General features: G+C 41.0%; 2 protein-coding genes across 9 annotated transcripts in view; one reads left to right on the forward strand and one right to left on the reverse strand.

The window, feature by feature from the left end:
* Positions 1 to 3,877, forward strand: part of lrp1ab (low density lipoprotein receptor-related protein 1Ab) — a 97,769-nt gene extending 93,892 nt beyond the window's left edge. For both annotated transcript variants that reach the window (XM_028582098.1, XM_028582099.1), the window contains exons 86-89: positions 89 to 162; positions 244 to 337; positions 1,120 to 1,264; positions 2,028 to 3,877. In XM_028582098.1, the coding sequence (XP_028437899.1) occupies positions 89 to 162; positions 244 to 337; positions 1,120 to 1,264; positions 2,028 to 2,165 (451 nt within the window). In that variant the 3' untranslated portion in view covers positions 2,166 to 3,877. The remainder of the gene's footprint in view (positions 1 to 88; positions 163 to 243; positions 338 to 1,119; positions 1,265 to 2,027) is intronic.
* Positions 3,878 to 4,053: 176 nt separating this feature from the next.
* Positions 4,054 to 19,509, reverse strand: part of fmnl3 (formin-like 3) — a 32,498-nt gene continuing 17,042 nt past the window's right edge. The window contains exons 5-26 of one of the 7 annotated variants that reach the window (XM_028582107.1): positions 18,656 to 18,739; positions 18,087 to 18,233; positions 16,847 to 16,955; positions 16,543 to 16,619; positions 16,031 to 16,124; positions 15,069 to 15,143; positions 14,803 to 14,913; positions 14,542 to 14,691; positions 13,841 to 13,942; positions 13,260 to 13,629; positions 12,594 to 12,686; positions 12,352 to 12,476; positions 11,556 to 11,758; positions 11,167 to 11,470; positions 10,988 to 11,068; positions 10,728 to 10,857; positions 10,438 to 10,598; positions 10,164 to 10,265; positions 8,936 to 9,028; positions 8,684 to 8,807; positions 6,867 to 6,910; positions 4,054 to 5,540 (exon numbers count right to left, since the gene is read on the reverse strand). In XM_028582107.1, the coding sequence (XP_028437908.1) occupies positions 6,873 to 6,910; positions 8,684 to 8,807; positions 8,936 to 9,028; positions 10,164 to 10,265; positions 10,438 to 10,598; positions 10,728 to 10,857; positions 10,988 to 11,068; positions 11,167 to 11,470; positions 11,556 to 11,758; positions 12,352 to 12,476; positions 12,594 to 12,686; positions 13,260 to 13,629; positions 13,841 to 13,942; positions 14,542 to 14,691; positions 14,803 to 14,913; positions 15,069 to 15,143; positions 16,031 to 16,124; positions 16,543 to 16,619; positions 16,847 to 16,955; positions 18,087 to 18,233; positions 18,656 to 18,739 (2,773 nt within the window). In that variant the 3' untranslated portion in view covers positions 4,054 to 5,540; positions 6,867 to 6,872. Of the gene's footprint in view, positions 7,537 to 8,683; positions 8,808 to 8,935; positions 9,029 to 10,163; positions 10,266 to 10,437; positions 10,599 to 10,727; positions 10,858 to 10,987; positions 11,069 to 11,166; positions 11,471 to 11,555; positions 11,759 to 12,351; positions 12,477 to 12,593; positions 12,687 to 13,259; positions 13,630 to 13,840; positions 13,943 to 14,541; positions 14,692 to 14,802; positions 14,914 to 15,068; positions 15,144 to 16,030; positions 16,125 to 16,542; positions 16,620 to 16,846; positions 16,956 to 18,086; positions 18,234 to 18,655; positions 18,740 to 19,509 lie in introns of all 7 variants that reach the window. The other 6 variants (XM_028582103.1, XM_028582104.1, XM_028582105.1 and 3 more) reach the window with 6 other exon arrangements.

Consider the following 19,509-nt stretch of genomic DNA (forward strand, 5'->3'; position numbering starts at 1 on the left):
CACACACACACATATATACACATACACATACACACATACATATACACACTCACTCACACTCTGTAACTCTGTCTTATTGTGTGTCCAGGTGTCCTGTAGAATGGAGGGGATACAGATGTGAAATTACAGCAGCTTCTGTGGATTCTTCTGCTTCCAGTGGAAGTAAGTCACACCAGTCAGAGAGTCTTGTTAGTAATACATGTACTTTGGTCCTATTTGCTCACGTTATTTGCTCACTCCCAGGTACTGCCTCCGTCGTCATCCCAGTACTTCTGCTGCTGTTACTGGCACTGCTGGTGGTTGGTGCCATCTTGTGGTACAAGCGGAGAATGCGCGGGTGAGTCCTCGTTTCAGAGACTTTAGATTCAAACTCTCATTTTTCACCTGTTCCTCACACACTATCTTACCTTTTGATAACCATCTATTTCCTGTCTCCCAGGTCTCTATGGCTGGGCAAATCTCGTTCTCAGTGCTCGCGGTAACTTATAGGGTTACATAATTCACCTGTTGACCCACAGATCCTGTCCCCTCCCTTCCCTAGTATCCCGTCAGATTGGCCATGCTGTTTGTCAATCCATTTGTCCACTTTGTTGTTCATTGTAAAAATATTGTCCCTGCCTGCCATCTCCTGTTTGCCACCCACTGGGTTTCCCACCCAGCAACACAGTGTATTGACTCTTATCTGAAGTAGCTTTGCTGGTTATGTAAAAGCAATTGAACTGTTTCGTCCTTCTTGCGTATCCATACCATCCCTTGTTTACATGTGTAAATGTTAGGCTTACAATATGTGCTTGCATAGTAAAATATACAACTGTGCATCTATGAAAAATGTTTATGTGCTTGCAAACAGCCGAATATTTGCAATGTGAAATTCCAGCATTCACATGCTGCAGTATATTCTCTGGGTTTGATCAAATGACCTTTTGTCAAAAGCTTGTTTGACAACCTTTAATAAATGTTGTCGTGATTTTGTCAATGGTATGTTGCTGTTGCTGAGTCAGTATCTGGTTTGATACTTTTCAAGCCAATGTGATTGTTTAATTTAAGGTTTATCCCAAAAAATTGTTATTTTTAATTTCTTAGAAGTTAATCAGTTTGTTTATCTTTGTCTCTCTGCAGTGCAAAGGGCTTCCAGCACCACCGAATGACAAATGGAGCCATGAATGTTGAGATCGGGAACCCAGCTTATAAGATCTATGAAGGAGATCCTGACGATGACGCTGGGGAGCTCCTGGATTCGGACTTTGCTTTGGACCCAGACAAGGTAACCCAGCTAAAAGCACCCTTATCTAAATTTGTAAATAAATTGTAAATTTGTATATAAATGGTCTGTTCACAGAAAACATATCTTCTCACTTCTTACTCCTAGTGGTAAATAGCCATGCAGATAGTTTGAGTATTATGTTACTAAATTAGAACATTTCTGTGTGTGGAATTTCATTTTTGGTAGAAAGTAGTTCCAATGAAAACTGTTCTGAGAGAGGCCTTTGAATTATACATTGTTTTGGAAAGACACACTCCGTGCTTTGACCCCTGTTGGTCTTGGGGTGGTAGCAGAAATATTGGACTCAAATATGTCAAACCTGGGCTAGTAAGACCTGTTACTACCTCCGCTTGGGTGGAGGTAACAAAGTAGAAAAAAAGTTAGGTGAACCAAATTGAAGTTTATTAAGCAAAGTAATTAATGAAGAACAAAGTGGTGTGGGGAGGCTCTGCTCCTGCTGAGTCTGCTGGCTGAGGAAGGTGGAGGTTAGGTGCCACTGATTGATCAGGAGCAATTGATTGGATGGACTTACTGAAACAAAGAACCAGAGCAGACAGACATACTATACGACATAATAAACACTATTGGACATATCAATGTGTACAAATGTGTGGTGGTTATTTGGGTGAAATGGAAAAATCTTTTTTTGTAATTTGAATGACCTTTTCAAGCACAAAATACAGTGAATGCTGCTTTCACATATAAATAATATCTGCCTGTCTTGTGTCCTTTGAGTCACCTTGTTATTTTCTTTGCTCTGCAGCCCACCAACTTCACCAACCCAGTGTATGCCACCCTGTACATGGGTGCCCACAACAGCCGCAACTCTCTGGCCAGCACAGATGAAAAGAAGGAGCTTCTCTCCCAGGGCGACGAGGACATGAGTGACCCGCTGGCGTAGAGCCTGGCATGAATTGAACTCTGCCAACTTTGCCCTGCCCAACCCAGTGCTGAGCTCTCATCTTATGCCTTTACCAACTGAAAAGAAAAGCAACAACAAAAAAAAAAAAAAAAAGAACACTGTATAAAATGTATAAAATGAAGGACTACTTTTTTAAGTGATTGCAGTATTATATTTTGTTCTTTGACAAAAAAAATCCTCTGGTGACGAAAAGGAACCATTTTATAGACAGTTATTCAGTTCTTCTTTTAAATTTTGCTCACCTCCCCCTCACAATTCTCTCTCCCCGCTCATGCATATAGCCACTACCTCTGTGCAAATGTAAAAGATAGAGGGTTACAAATGGCAGTGGAACAATTTTTATTTTTGTATGAATTGTATAGGGGAGGAAAAAAAAAAGAATATTGTTCCATCCTAGAAAACGTTGCCAAGTCTTTGTTGTTCATGAAAGAGAGGAGAAGTGTCAGTGCTCACTACGAATGCTTCCTGGATGCTGGTTCAGCTCAGTCTTTTACATTATGTGTATGCTTGCTGCTGGAGGTCTAAAGGGAGACTGAGGCTGGCAGAGTACACATGGAGGACTCTGCATCTGTTCTGTTGTCTCAAAGAACTACATTCAAGTGATTGTCTTTTACCTCCTTGCACAGAACTAAAGTTATATATATATATATTTGCATATATATAAACCTATTAACAACAAGTGTCTTGAAAATATACCCAGGAATACAAACATCCGTAACAAATATCAGTCTGTACTTTTTACCTTTTTTTTAAGTCATTGTATTATTGACATACTTTATGTCAGCAATGAATGAGTCAATGGCAGTGTGCGAGTGTGCTGGATGAAGATGATTGTAACAAAGTCCACAATCCCGGATGAAAAGTCTGGGATGGATGATATCTGTGGCCTTGGTTTAGCCTACTGCAGGACACTCTGGACAGGAGTCGGATTTTGCTCTGAAACCGTTCTAGAAAGTTGTATTTAGGAGTGATGACAAGCTTCTTTTGAATTTTCCGGTCATCACTTAAAAACAATCTGCGGTGAATATTTAGCTGAGAATCGTTGCATTTGGCTTTTGTTCTTTGTCTTTTGATTGTAAATGTCCTTTCAGGAAAGTCTGGGGAGACAGTTTGATGGTACGTGCTTTTGTGCGAGATCAAGTTTTTTTTTTTTTTTTTTGTCTTATTTTCTTTAATTGATTGTATGTAATTACTTGGACGTATAATTTAGGTTAATGCTCATTGTTGAGTGCATTCCCAGGAAGGGGACTGATGAGCTTCCTGATAAGCATTCATTCCTTTGTTAATTTCTTTGCCTTGCTGCTAATGCTAACCATCTGTGTCAGTCAAACAGTTTTTTAGTCTTAAAAGTGTTGCTCTCTCTGTGTCTCACCGCTCACCACGCTGCTTTTAACTGAGCTTATCAGCCATAACTGCCATATCACTCTGCATGGTGCTCTCACACACCCATCCTAGAGGGAAACTCTGGCTTTGCCCCTCACTTGTTAACAGTATTCATCACGTTTTTTTTTTTTACTACATCCTGCTCTGTTAGATTATTACCTGACCATGTAAATTAGAACAGTCATTTTTCAGTTGGAGAATTTCTTTTGTTGGCAAAAAGCCACATGGATATTTGTGATTCTGATTGTTTTATGATTCTATTTCTTTTTGATATACAAAATTAAATGGATTTTTATAGTAGAAGTGTACGGTGGCTCTGTCCGTCATTTGGAGAGATGAGAGGGAAAGCAATCACTTATTTCTGGCTGGAGTACATCAGAAGTGAACATCAAGTATCCTTTAAAAAAGAAATAAAACATGTAGTAATCACTTGTTTTGAAATTTGTTTCATCAAAGAAAGATCAGCCTTTGTTTTCATACTTGCATAATTCATCTTATTTATTAAACCGGAAGTGTCATCTTCCAGTCATTGGACAATATCATGGATAATTTCTTCTAAAAAGTAAATTTCTTGATTTAAATGTACATTAATATTAATATCCACGGAAAGAATAGTGTCTCATACAATGTTGAGCCAAATTAAGTAGTGTAAAGATGTATCAGCCCCTTTTGTGCCAATGTCATGTAAGTTTCAATAGCTGTTAGGAGGAAATACATTGTCTCTATTAAAACAGAGAAGATAAAAAAAGCTTAAACCATAAGCCCTCATAGGAATGGAAACATCCTTCAATCCATCACCACTTCTATAGCAGGTTAACATAATTTTGGCCCTTAAACAGCAGTCCATGTGGAATCTTCTTCATACATTTGTCACTTCCAAAATGTCACTTAAAGTGTGCGGGAAGTGTTGTCAAGGCGTATAACGTTCAGTTTTTAAGAACTACTTGGACAAGGCACAAAGAAATGTCAATCGTAAGCTCAAAGACACTGATGTACTAGAGAGGTAAATAAAAAGAGTAATCTTAAAATCATTATTCCCCTGGCCTTCTAGCTGTAAGACTTTAAAGCTTGAAATTTCAACCTTTGCATATTGTCAGTATTATAAGACTTATGTTATAGAACAAGGCAATACAAAATACAATATTTTACAAATGAAAGATGTAAAACAAATTATGGCTGACTCGTGAGAAATAACACTGTTTACACACAAAAAGGCACTTTTTAAGCAAAACAAGAGACATTGGAGAAATTTTGGTTTGGCTAGCTGTCCAAAAGAATCAATGGTCTTTCCTCCCAGATGCATGCGACTGAAATCTAAATTATCAATATAAGTCTTGATTGAATGTGTTCACTTGGCTTAAAGTTAGGAAACAGTCCCCAAATGTCTCATAATAATATTGAAGTGTCTCTGTCTCAGGAAGGTTTTGCAAGTCTCTTCAAGGCAAACATCCCAGCAGCAGAGAAGGAATCTTCCCCTGGCTGGCTCCCATTCTAAATCCTGCTACGACTGCATAATCTGAGGAAAATAACAGTCTTGGGGAATAAGATCCACATGCTGGCAGGCGCTTGTTAGTGAAAGCAAAGTTCTTCCTGCTTTTTTGGTCCGCCAGTCCTCACCTCACCTGTTTTGTAGTCGTCCTCCGACTGGTCTGCTTGGCAACAGAGCAGGGAAAGTCTTGCATTTGCAGTGAGACAGGAGTAACCCATTGTGCTTCTGTAATGATGTCTGCTCACTTAAAGTGGCTGTAAAGGGCCGCCATAAATAAATAAATTACCCAGCTATAACAAGGGCTCTGTCCTGTCCCTCTCAGTCTTTGTGATCTGCAGCCTCAGGGTTGAGAGAGACCATCGGGACACAGGGAGGGAGGTTATAGTAGGGAGAGGAGTATAAGTGACCAATAAGTGGTTAAGGTCTCTTCCAACCGCTCCGGATCAACGCGTCAGCTCGCAGGAAAGGCTGGTTTCGGAGATCTGTGAGTAGGCATGGAGAGAGGGGTGAGAGACAGGGGGGCACACATGTTAGACAACCCAGAGGTCAATCTGCAAACTTGCTTATACTATTTCCCTTACTTTTGAAGTGCTAAGAGTGTGTTTAAGCCACAAATGTAGAGGACATACACTCAGTTGCAAGTTTATCAGCTACACGTAATTACGTGACGTGTTTCTATTATTTTGCCCTCCCCCCATTTATATGAATGAGGGTAGACTAAACAGAAACACCTCTCATGCAAAACAGTTCAACAGTGCCACAAACATCCTCCAACATTATCAGTTGAACAATTGAGTTGAATCAACAAAAACTGAACATAATAAACCTCAGCAGTTATTGCTGAACTGTTGCATTAGTTTAAGCTACGTGTACCTAATAAACTGGCAACTGAGTGTATATTTGTATATTTCATTCAAATAATTGTAAAAACTCTGCAAAACGTCTGCAGGTAAACTTTGTTTACTGTGTATTAGAAATATAAAATTAGCAAATAAGTGCATAAACAATTCAGACTGAATGACACATTCCCATAACCTTGCATTTCAACTTGTAGAAGTGATACACAAAACAGTGAAATTCAAGGCTTTGGGAATGCAGTTATAGCAACTTTGTAAAACTAATAATGCAGCAGTAAAAGTAGCCTCATTATTACAGTTACAGTACAATGGTCAACAAGCTCTTCAAATTGTTGAGCACAAATCCAGCTGGCTGTGTCTAAAGTAACAGAAAACCTTTCAGCTCTGTAAAAATAATTTTAATACAGCTGACAGTGTTCATGTTAATCTGACTGTGTGTGTGTGTGTGTGTGTGTGTGTGTTTTCTAGAGCCTGTTGACCAAACAGCTGTTCAGCACAGTGCAAATGACAGTTAGCATAGACATGGCGGACGTTGTTGACAGGTGAGAGGTAAATAAACACTGGACAACATGCAACACATAATGGGAGGGTGTGAGGATGATGATGATGATGATGATGATGATCATAAGGGTAATTTAGACTGAAAAATTATGTTCTTAAAATATCACAAAGGCTTCCTTTCTGAGGCAAAGACCTGGTGGAAAGTTTAAGAATTGAATTCATGTTTTAATGGCTGTTGTTGGGGCAAGTGATATTGTATTACTGTAACTCGCTTCTTAAGTCATCTTCAATACTCTTGTTTACTAACTACTGTGTTGTAAAGCAAATCTCATTGCTGTGAAGCCTTTTTATGCGTCCAAAGCACTAGCTGAAGCAGCTGACATCACTATAGCAGCACACAGGAGCCGGAGGGCCAAGCAGGCCGGGTTTCAGCCAGGCTACCTTCCTTACCCTCTCTTAGGAGTGGGAAATACTGTCATTAATCTTCTTTTCAGCTGGAAGGGGTAGAATGAACAGTGGTGGTTGAGGAAAGAAGAGGCACATGTTAGCCGGAAACCAACACCAAACAAGTTAGTTTCATGGAACAAGGCATCGTTGATAAAACCAGTCAACTAGCCAAACCTCTTTTCTGTATGACTGTTGAATTCAGCTTCATGAAAGAAATATGCCATAATAATGCACAGCCTTGTGACATGCAGCTCACTTAAAAATGTAATCACAGTCATGGCTGATTGTACTCTGAGTATATCAACATATTTCCACACACACAAAAATATGTTGTACAACTTTTTTTCCCATGGAGATCTGCATCAGACAAAGAGGTTTGGCTGACTCCAATCACCAGATGCCTGATAGAAGTCCTCTGAAGTAGAACACAAACAACCAAATAACAGCCCAAGTTAGTTGACAGTAGTTGTAGTGGTGAGGTTGGGGTTGAGTGGGAGATGGGGATCATGCTGCATGCACAGTGGGGTCAGGAGGCGTACGAGAGACACCTGGACAACCTTGGCATTAGGGGGGGGGGAGGGCTAGCAGTTGGCGTCGTCACAGATGTTGGCTTCACAGAAGAACCGTGAGCCACGTTTAGCAGTGCGGGCTGTGAAGGGCACGCTCTTCAGTACTGGGGGAGGAGGGTGAGGAAGAGAAAACATGTCACACCTGAGACACTGCCCTTCGGGGAGGGAGGAGAGGGGACGAGACCACCTTCAAATTTCTTTCAGAAGTCTGTAATAATCCTGTGCTATCCCCCATTTTGCATTTTTTAAGCAGTATACAGCACACATAATTTAATAAATGGTTATTAACTCAGTATAATGTTGTTGTAAGCAGATATAAGTGCAGGCTGCTGTATAAACAAAATGGTACTAAAACAGCTATATAAAATGATATGAAATATGTATTCATAGAAGTTATAATTGCTGACAAATAGTATACATTAACACTTAAAATGTCCTTATATCTACATACAACTACATTATAGTGTGTTATAAACCATAACTGTCTGAATACTGCTTAAATGTTGTTAAATAAGGGGACTAGAAGTAAAGTGTTATCAGAGTAGGATGCACTGAGCATATCTTGGTAAGGCCTCAATTGCATAATAAGCTGTTAACAGCTCTGATAGTAATATTAACATCACTTAAAATGACATGAATGCAACATTTATATTATTTACATTTTAAGCACTGATTAATCAACGTGACAAAAACATTGGTTAGCTTATGTGCTATCCTGAGGCTGGAGATACAGATTTTTCATTTTCATTTTTTGTCATTAAAGCCTTATATGTGGGATTTTAAAATGTCTGACTTTGGCACCTTATATTGGGAGATTCAAGAGAGACTTGCATAATCCCCAACCACTTTTTGTCTTATTTACAAGATCAAAAACCTCCATCATAATACTTTGAAAAATGCTATAATCACATAAAAGAATCTACACATAGTGTTAAAAAAGGATTCTGTAAATAAAGATCCTGTATACTAAATTTTATGTACACTTGGAATCAAACTGCCTATCTGTATGACTATCTACATATTGCGGCTCAACAGCTTTAGTATAGTACATTTCTAACTAGACAGTGCATCATGGAATAATAACTAGAGGGTGCTATGTGCTGTGCTCCAGATGTGGTGGTGTCTGGACTACGTAGCACAAGGTGCACTTTAAAGGAGCTGAGCAGTGAATGACCACAGTCATCCTCCACCTGGGACGACCAGGGCTGCTGGCACCCACATGGGGTCTTTTTGGGGTGCTGTCTGGCCCACCTGTGATGATGTCCTCAATAGTGCCATCCTTGCCCTCGTACATGGGCCGGTGGTCTTTGGCTTGCCGCTTGCGCAGCTCTGCGATCAGCTCCTCTTGCTGCTGCCTCTTCTTTTGGGCCTGGACCTAAACCAGCGGAGAGGATGTGTGTACTGTTCACTCTGCTATTTTGACATGCCACAAAGCTTTATTTAGCACTGTGTAAACATCTGATTCGGTTTCATTCTGCTCAGTTGCATGTGCTTTGACTGTACCTTGGGGTCATGCTGTTTAGCCTCCTGAGCCAGTAACTTTTCTCTCATTGCTTCCTCCTGCTTTTTCCTTTGTTCGTTTTCTTCCACTGCATCCTGTTGAGAAGAGAAAAACGTGACCAGTTTGCGACAAGTCAAGACACTTGTGTGGCCCTCTAAGGATAGAGAACATAAACAGGACACACACACACACACACACACACACACACACACACACACACACACACACACACACACACTTTGATGAATATAAAACATACATAAGAAATGTATGATTTCTCTTTCTGCCTCTGCTTTTTGACCTTTCAAACACACACAACTACTTTAAACATACACTGAATGTGCTTTAAAGCAATAGTTTGACATCTTGGGAAAATACACATATTCACTTTATTGCTGAGAGTTAGATGAGAAGATTGATATTTCATATGTATACACTAAATATAAAGACAGCAGACATTTAGCTTAGCTTATCATAAAGACTGGAAACAACTAGACATTCCCCTGTTTCCAGTATATGCTAAGCCAAGCGACTGCTGGCTGAAAACATATATTTAGGTGACAGACATGAGTGGTTTCGATCTTCTCATCTAACCCTCTGCAAGAACGCAAGTTAGTTCTGTTGTTTGTTGTTCCCAGGCTAATGTCAGAAAGGTAGTGTTTTTGCAGTCAAGTTTCAATTAATCAGTTCATTATTTTATGTTACTGTTTCAAACCAACTCATCACATTCATCGCCAGGTTTTATGTTTCCTGGACCAACCTGGAGTCGTAACAAGCGAATTTCCCAAATGTTGAACTATAACTTTAAGTCACTCATACGCCCTCAGACAGACACACACACAGAAATCCTTATGTTGCACATTTCCTTAAGCAGATCCCATAAATCCAGAATGAGAACAATCTCAGGAAGTGTGCAGTGTGGTGGTGCAGGGCGAGGCTGTCCGGGGGTAAAGGGGATGAGAGAAGAAGGTGGGGGGGGGACCAGTCTAAACACCACAGCTGCAACCCTGGAGTCAGACCCAGCTGGCCTTTCCTGTTGTTTGGCCTCGGACTATACGCCACGTCCTGTGGTACGGAGGCAGCCAAAGCTCTGCCCTGCTCCTCTTCTCTCACTGAGACTGACAACATCCAAGTCTTAAACCAGGGAACTTCCCATGTGATCAGGAGGGAAAGCTTTACCCTGTCAGGACAGAAGTCAAGAAAAATACAAAGATCGCTTGGTGTCCTCACCTTGTAGGCCTTGATAAAGCGCACAAACACGGGGAAGAACACCGAGGGCGGAGTCGTCTTGGCACTCTCTCCGAAGTAGTTCACCACATTGTTAAAGGCTTCCTAGAATCGGGAAGGACAGTGCCAGAGTAGAAGCAATGTATGTAACCACTGTTGAGTCATGATTGGATGTGTGTTAGAGGTCAGTAAGCTGCTTCTAGGTTAGAGGTTTTCCTCATGTTTATTTTCATTTCTTTTTCCTTTGAGGTTAGGAGGTGAGGACAGTGTTGGATACCTCTGCTGTCTTGGCGTCCTTCTGCAGCTTGTCCAGCTGTGTGTCACTGGTCTGGACGAAGCCTTTCAGGACTGAATGGTCATGGAGACTGCACTCTCTCCGTATCAAGTCCATGCCTTTCCCTAGCTCTCGAACATCCAGCAGCACATTTTCCAGAGATACTTTTGCACACAGTCAATAGGAAATATGTTTTATTTAGAGCAATACAACATTATGGAACTGCTCTTATTTAACTGAACATAACTGACATTTCTATTAACATATCTGCATAATGCTTTGTCTGAACTCACCTGCTGCAGCTTTTTCCACAAAGTGCAGTTCGTTGTAGAAGTTGGCCAGTTCAGGGTACTTCTCTTTCAAAATGAGAGCTATGTAATGGAGCAACGTCATCTTCCTGTCTGTAGACTTAGTGTCCAGCAGCTGTGTAACAATAGGAATGAATGACAATATCAGCAAAAGCACTGCACAAATGAACTGTGTGGCATATTTTTGTGCTGATATTTGTATATGGCGATTAACTGAGCACGAAATTCTACTATGTAATACTCACAAGATCAAGACTTTGTAATTTGAAGCCATAAACGCAGCCTCGCTTGCTGCTATTCATGTAGTTTCCCAAAGCTAGGATGATCTACAAGTAAACCAGAAAAATACTGTAAATGAAAATGCATAAGCAATACAAACACTGCTGATATAAAATCACTGGTTAAAAAAAACTCTTACTCTTACCTCGAGCACTCTTTTCAACTTTGGTGCGGATTTCACTGAGCCAGAAGCAGCAATGACTGCATTGAGCTGTGGTGTAAGCATGTTGATATTGTCAGAAAAGTTCCCAACAAAGGTGATGATGTTCATTCTCTGTGTGAGCCTCTCAATCTTGCTGAAAAACAACATGAAGCGATCTTCCTCAGCTAGCTGGTCCAGTGGACGCCGCTCACGCTCGTACTGACGCATCACCTTCACCTCCCCCTCCGTGGGCAAGAAACGCATCAGGCACTCCACAAAGTCGACGGGTAAGGCCTTGAGGTCAAATCTGAGTAAACATAAGATATATTAGTAATTTTTTCTATCTTTTCTATGGTTCAAAAAGTATTTCAAGTCCAGGAAAAAATGCATACTTCTCTATTGCTTTGCAGATCTCTTCTGTGGTCTTGTTCGCCTTTCGCAGTGTGATGGCTAAGTTCTTGGAGCGATTGGCGTCCAAAAGAGTGACTTTGTTTACCGTCTTCTGGGCTACTTTGCTCTTTGTGCAGGAAAGATCCACAACCGGACCCTGGGATCTGGTCTTAAACAGCTCCTCAAACCTCTCCAGATCCAGCTCCTGCACACAAGTGACAGTTTACTTACATGTTCTGAACTTATATTAAAAGGTCAATCAGCTTCTTACTACAAGCCATGGGCTTCTACATGAACACACTATTTTCTGCCAATGTTAGTTGTGGTTTTGGTCATTTCACATGAGAGATATCTGTAGTTTTGTTTTCCTCTGTGCTCTTCTCACTGGTCTGGAGTGGCGGGGCAAAGTTGGAAAAGTGATGTCATGTATTTCATGCACCATTCAGGGCTTTGGCAAAAACAATTTTAGGCCTTTACTTAAATGGGACAGCTGAAGACATGAAAGGTGAGAGAGAGGGGGAATGACATACAGCAAGGGGCTGCAGGGTGGAGTTGAACCCGCGGCTGCTGTGTCAAGGAGTAAGCCTCTATATATGGGCTACCAGGTGAGCTACCCAGGCGCCCAGGCTTTAGTAAATTTACCTGAGATTTGGAGTGTAAATAATAAGTTTATAATACATAAGGATGTTCTTTAAAAAAAAAAAAAAACATGTTATCTTTGTTGCTTATTAAGTCATAGATATCCAATGTTATTGAAGTTTTCAAGAACTTTTTAACAGTTTTATCTGCTTGATTTACCTCGAGCACACGCTCATCATCAATCTCGTTGAAGACTGTGCCGTTGATCTGATTGGGCTTCAAGGCTGTCCAGTTAAACACAGGCAGACGGAACTTGGTCTTGATTGGCTTCTTGATTCTGATAGCTGTACTCGAGAATTAAATACAAATTTATAAAAGTGTTATTATTAGTTCTGTTACCTGCAGTGGAAAAGAAAGCAAAGAAGTACACAACAATGATGTAATTTTGCATGGGCTCCTACCTGAGAGACCCACACTCAGGATAACTGATGGAGAAGCGTCTGGCAGAGGTGGAGCGGGAGGAGGTGGTGGTGGTGGGACTGGTGCATTGTGATCTGTAATTAATGTTCAAGAAAATGTTAAAACACATTTACGGGAACACTTGATCAAAAGAGTTATAGGATTTTATTTTCATTTCATTTATCTGTTTGGTGTAATTTTACCAATCCTATATCATCGCTTTGATCTTCTGTGTTTTGTCATCTTTTAATATTCTCTTTATATTGAATTTAATTCATTATAAGCCTGTATTATATGTTTTGTAACCTCTGTGTTTTATGTTCTATGCAGAGCTGTTATCGACACACTGCTAAAGAGAATTTTAATCTTAGTGAAGCCATTTCCTGGTTAAATTAAGTTACAAAAAGAGTTGAAAACTGCTCTAAGAGTTGGTACTGTTTTTTTTGTGTGCAACAGACTGCCTGCACTCTCACACACAAAGGAAACAACTTGCATTTCCCTTTCCTGTCTGGGTTAGAAACAGTGCTGCGACCCATCACCTGGCTTGGCATGAACGAACAAGGAGGGGAACTGAAAATAGACCTCCTCTGAGGGTCTATAGTCCAAAAAAGTCAACTTTCACATATATGTGTTACCAGACATAATCACTGTGAATCATGTTCTATCACCTGAGGCAGAGGGAAGAGGAGGAGGAGGCGGTGGAGGTGGTGGAGGAGGTGGAGGGGCTTCACTGGCTGGTGGTAAACTAGTGTCTGTTCCCCCTGGTTCAGTTAACCCAGCTGTTGAACCCAAAGACAGCTGCTTCATGTCACCCAGTGGAATCCCAAGGCCACTACTCCCAACGCCTCCCCCACCCCCGACACCCAGCGGCTCTATGGCAATGTCTCCATCAGCCTTCTTATGCAAACGGATGGTGCCTTGCTGCTCGAGCTCCAGGAGCCGCCTCTCAATATTGAAGTGCCTCTGGAAAGCGGCATCCTTCTCCTTGATCACCCTCCTCAGGGTGGTGACTTGGGTGTTGGTCGACTCGTATGTCTCCTAGACAGCCACCGGGGGGCGATAAAGAGCACAACACAATGACTCTACGTGCCAAAGAGACATCCTGTTTCCTGCTGACCTAATTTGCTATCACAGCAATTTAGCTATGTGCATCTGAAACAGATCTTCACTAACACACAGTGAAGTGAAGTGAAGCCTTTCTGATGTGAGGCAGGCAAAGCAATATTCATCATTACAACTGCCGGCTTACCCGTATTGCATGCAGGTCCTTATCTTTCTGAAGGACCACTTTCTCCAGATCAGCTACTTTCATCATTGTTTCATTCTCAAGCTCCAGCAGCTTCTCCGTCACCTGGGAAAGAAGATGGGGAGAACAACAACAGAGAGATGAGAGGAGGTGAATTCAGGAATTATTCCGCAGCACGGGCATCTTTCCCAGTTCTACTCCCTCCCACTCCCTTCCCTTATACACTGTGCATCATCAATAAGAAATAAGATATACCCAGCAGCATGGCACAGCAAGAGCATGACACAGCTTTTTGTTTTGATTTTCGAATTACACATGTTGCACAGGAATTCACAGGGATTCTTCACCATCATCCTCCCCCATCATTCCTCACCCCCGAGAGCAGAGTTTGTTATGAAATTCCTAGAGTGATGTCAGTGCTGCCCACAACCTTTCTATGAGAAGAAGGTCTTTGCAAAGCAGCGTGGGATACGAAGGCAACTGCCCAGAAAGAATGAGCCAATACCAGAACAATATTAAGCTTGTTTCACCCACAGTATTCTCCAGCCACTATTCTGAACCACTTGTGAAATGCAAACACAGAGTAGATTTTTTAATCACCATGTACAAACAGCCAAGTTAAGTACACAGCTGGTGAACCACAACAATCTCATAAACGGGCCCAGAGAGCAGTGTTGGTGGTCCAGACTGGGTGGTGCACTTACATGGGACAGGTGCTCCTCCAGTTCCTCTACCTTCTCCAGAGCTGCATTCTTCGTCTCCGCATCTTCCAGCAGACCACCCACGTCAAACACGTTATCCAGGTAGGCCTGGATCTGCACCGACAGCTTGTCACTCTCTGTATGTTTACATTTCTGATGTGAGGGAGAATGAATCAGCATTAGAGATACTCTACACCCACTGTACAAATAGTCGCTGCTTGAGGATATTTATTTGGATTGCCCATTTTTACCACAGCACCCTACCTCCAGGTAATCGTCCAGTCCAAGCTTGGTGAATTCATACTGCAGATGGACTCTGAAGTTCATGTCCTCGACTGAGTGGACCACAATGTTGATGAACTGCATGCAAGCAACCTGGACAACAGACACAGACAGATTTAGATCCAAATATATTCAATCAAATGGATGGATAGATGGATGGATGGATGGATGGATAGATAGATAGATAGATACATACATAGCAAAAATCCAAAAGAATACATTCATCCATAATACAAAGCTTATCTTACCATGTAGTCGATGTTTCCCTCTTCACAGCGGAAGTAATCCATCAGTCTCTCAAAGCGTTGCTTCTCCTTACACACCTAAAAATGCAAAAGATGCAGCGATGCAGAGGTTGTTTTTTTGAATAGTGATGATTTTAAGTATATTATATAAGTAATAAGTAAGTAATATAAGTATTTGATTTTAATTTCAGTTGAAATGAGAGAGGAAACATTCAAAACTAAAAATAGAACAACAAAAAGCCCAAAATGCAGAGAATCTGAATGGAAGGTCAAAATTTGTTATTTTAAAACTCATATGTTAAAACATATATCAACTAGTCTGGCACACATTGGAGGGGTTGTGGCTTACTGCTACTGACAATCCAAACTAAAAATAGTACTAATTGTGGACCTAATCCTTGATTGCTGTGGTTGAATACCATAGGTGGCCTTCTTGAGATATTCCAAAGACCTGTCACCTTGTTTTAATTTATCTTTTTTTTAAATACCACAACAGAAGTCTTGTTTTGACTAGTGGGTTGATTAGCTCTTGCGGTTCTCTGGGGCTTCAAATGCGAGGTAATTGTCTAGTTCCGGTGTTTAGATGACTGTGCATGCAGAAACCGAGAGGCTAAGCAAACCTTTGTGGTCCACTGGCTCCCATCAGGGAGTTGATCCTTATCATTGTTCAAGGTTGGCTCACATCTGGTGTCTTAATGAGACTAATGACCTCAGACCACCGTAGGGTTTTGCTTACACCCTCAGTAGACATAAAATCTCCCAGAGTTCCTCCACTTTCATCCCCCTACACTGGCCTTTTTGCCTTCATGCACATCAGGGATGTGGCAGATGGCGTCATTTAATTAATGTCAGTTAAAGGTTTTAATTCAATCCTCACAGGGTTAGCCATGTATTCCAACCAAATATATACAGTGCCACTTTAGAGGATAATAGTTCAAGTTTCATTAAAGAATTGCTTTGGGCACCTCTTTGAAGTTGTCAAATGCTGAGAGGATGATCTCGTGACCTCCTCGGACTAGACAGACGGCAGCCAGCAGCTCAAGGACCAAGGCTTTCGTCCTGGAAGTACAAGTGACACTAGTTAAGACATACCCGGATAAAGTTCAACTGCAAACACTAACGCTCTCAAATTAAAGGTGAAAAAGAACACATGCTACGCTAACAGAATTTATGTCCTCCAAATGAATGCAAATACACCAACATACAGGAGTTGACATCTATAATACTTCTAGCTGGTCTTTCTAGCTGTTTACCCTCCTAGCCTTCATTATGAAGTGATCAGCCCTGGCGGTTTACCACTAATCTCCCTTTAGTAAACATTCTTTTAACAACCTGTACATACGCCTCTGATCCCTAACTTCAGAGAGAAGCTGAGCCCCATGGAGAATGAGAGGCATATCATATGAACTGGCTGCAGGGTTTCCCCTATTGTTTGACCCAGCCCTGCGTCTATGGAGAAGGGGGCCTTAGTTCTTACCGTGAGTTCTTATTGTTCAAGCTGAGAGCAATTTCATTGACTGCGTGTGCGTGAGACATGACCATATTGAAGCCATACTGCATGAAGGAGAAAGACAGAAAGAGAGAGAGAGAGAGAGAGAGAGAGAGAGGGAGAGAGGGAGAGAGAGAGAGAGAGAGAGAGAGAGAGAGAGAGAGAGAGAGAGAGAGAGAGAAAGAATGTGGTCAGAAATACCTTAGAATATATCGAGCACTTGACTGCACAGGAAACACATAACCCTCAGGTTTATAACAGATATCTGTGTCTGATTGTGTCTGGTGGTTACCTGATAATTCATGATTGCTCTCAAACACATGATGCACACATGCACATCATCTTTTTGGCTCACAAGGCGGGAGTTCTTGATGGTTTTGCTGTTGGGAACCGTGCCATAGCTGCAACGGATGGCAGAAGTTAATATCTGGTAGAGTTTCAGTTATCAAACGTGGTGCTTTAATTTAAATTTGATGTTTAACCATAGTTTCATTTATTTCTTGAATTTATCTGGTGTTCATATGACTCTGGTTGTAAGTGTGTCACATAGAGAGAGGCAGAGGGAGAAAATTACAGAGAACGAGGTCTGACAGAAAAAACTAGTAAGGCTTTTGTGATTACAGATGCATCATGGGAGATGCTTGATTTCCTTGTTGCTGTCAACAGACCGTGATCTATGCACACAGACCGCTGTTATGTAACTGTATTGCTCAGTCATCATTGTGCACATAGTATTACTTTTCATGTGCAGTTTATAAATGGCCTTTACAGTGTCTCGTGATTAGGCATTTCTAAATCAGATACATTTTCTAAGGTAATACTACATGATACGTAAAGTTATACTAATCCAGATTCAGCAGTAATCTTAAAGCAACACTATGTAACCTTTCCTGCTTCGGTCCCCCTACAGGTTGGAAGCGGAATTGTCCATTACATTACATTATGCAAGTTTGCCAGATCGGGTAGCGGATCTGTAGTTCGAATGAACTGGACAATGTAATGTAATGGACAATTCCGCTTCCAATCTGTAGGGGTACCGAAGCTACATAGTGTTGCTGTAATCTAAATGCTATAAAGCCTGAAAGTTTTCTTGTGGACTATTTTTCTTTTTAATTATTCCTATCAGACTTTCAAGTTTTTTCATCTCCTGTCTGTGTGTGGCTTAGTGATGAATAAGACAACTGTCCAACATATGCTGCAGCTCACAGCTGGCTCTCATCTGAAGACAGTGTAGGCGCACATCTGGAAGGATGAGGGAGGACCATTAACAAAGAGAGACTCATAACGCAAAAGATCAACGATTTTAGTAATCTCTGATACAGCTCATCTGATTGAGTTTGTGCAGAGCCTTGAGTTCAAGACAGAGGTCAGCAGTTCCATAATTGATCAACTATTCAAGCATTGTCCTGAAACATAAAAGTACAAAGACAACTGGCTTGCATGGTAATACATGACTGTAGCATTCAAGGTTAGCAGAGCAAGGCAATAACAGGGATAGGTAACAGCGGGGAAGCTAGCTTAGCAATACGTACCGGAGGACAGACTGGCGGGCAGAGCGCACCAGTGTGTTGCAGAACGGTTGGGTGCTGGTGTGATGCAGATCTTCTATGGACCTACTCCAAGATTTAGCCTTGTCCAAGAAGCCATCCTCCCCATTCTCCAGCCCCTCAAAATCCAACCTGGGCCACATACAGACAGACAGACAGACAGACAAGCCAACACAGAGGCACAGAGGGTGTAGATGAGAGGCACGGGGAGGTTTAGGTCAGCAAGGCAGCTTGGTAGAGAGCCAGGGGTTATCACAAGAACTGTCATCGAGCTGCATGATAAAGCTCAGCACAGAGATTCTGTCCCATTCAGGCAAGGTATAGCTCAGCTCATTCAGTTTGCCAAGTATGCAACAAGGCATAAACACATCCAAAGAGTGCAATTTGCCAAGAGCACATTTTTAGATGCAAAAGCAGTTTATCACAGGCTCTTAAGGACACAACATGTTAACCCAGCAGCCAGTTCCTTAGGAAAGGTTATTGGCTACACATGACGTGTGTGTGTGTGTGTGTGTGTGTGTGTGTGTAAAGCGTACTTGTATAAAAATACTCACATGACAGCACACTGAGCAAAGGAGAGGTACTCCACCAGGACATCAAGACCTCTGTTCTCATCATTCAGGAACTCCCTGACCCACCTGTGACGCATGGGAACATAGAAAGGTTAGCAGGGCACCAAGTCAAGAACACACCCTTATTGTTTTATCCTTTAGGATTGCATTTTACCCGTGAATAAAAAGAGAAAGAAAAACAGTAACACAAAGAAAATGAAGATTGGTGTAATTTCTACTCCATAAATGGCTTCTTAAAGGACTTTCTGTATTTAAAGGATTTATCTGTATAAATTAGTATTAACTTAAATCTTGTTTGGGCTATCCTCTCTATCACTAATATTAACTAATAACTTTTATTTGTTTTATTATGTGTAATGGCTCCTGCAATAATGGATGAGAATGCCAAATATTTACTTAGAATATTGAGAATAGGTTCTTTAAAAGTAATTACAAGAAAAGGTATAGACAAATGTATATGTAGTGGATGTGTATTAATGTTATTATATGTTTAGATATGCAATTGGCAAAATAATCAATAATGAACATAATTGTTACTTGCAGGCCCTGTATTAAAAAGACATCTTTATTTATTTCATTTTTTACTACTTAATTTCTACTGCATTATTGGTAATATTGTTAATATCTGATTACCACACCTACCAAAGTTAAAACATGATGAATTCGGTGTTGCAAACCTAGTATGACAATAATTACTAAAACTACTTAATGATGATGAAGTATAAAAAAAGGAAAGAAAAGAAAAGCTTTGTACTGACCAAGTTAACTGTTAAGATTAGGGAAAAGGCTGACTTTGCTAAAAAGAATTCAGACATGGCAAGAAACACAAGCAGTCA

This window comes from Perca flavescens, chromosome 7, assembly GCF_004354835.1.
Source record: "Perca flavescens isolate YP-PL-M2 chromosome 7, PFLA_1.0, whole genome shotgun sequence".
Lineage (NCBI taxonomy): Eukaryota > Metazoa > Chordata > Actinopteri > Perciformes > Percidae > Perca > Perca flavescens.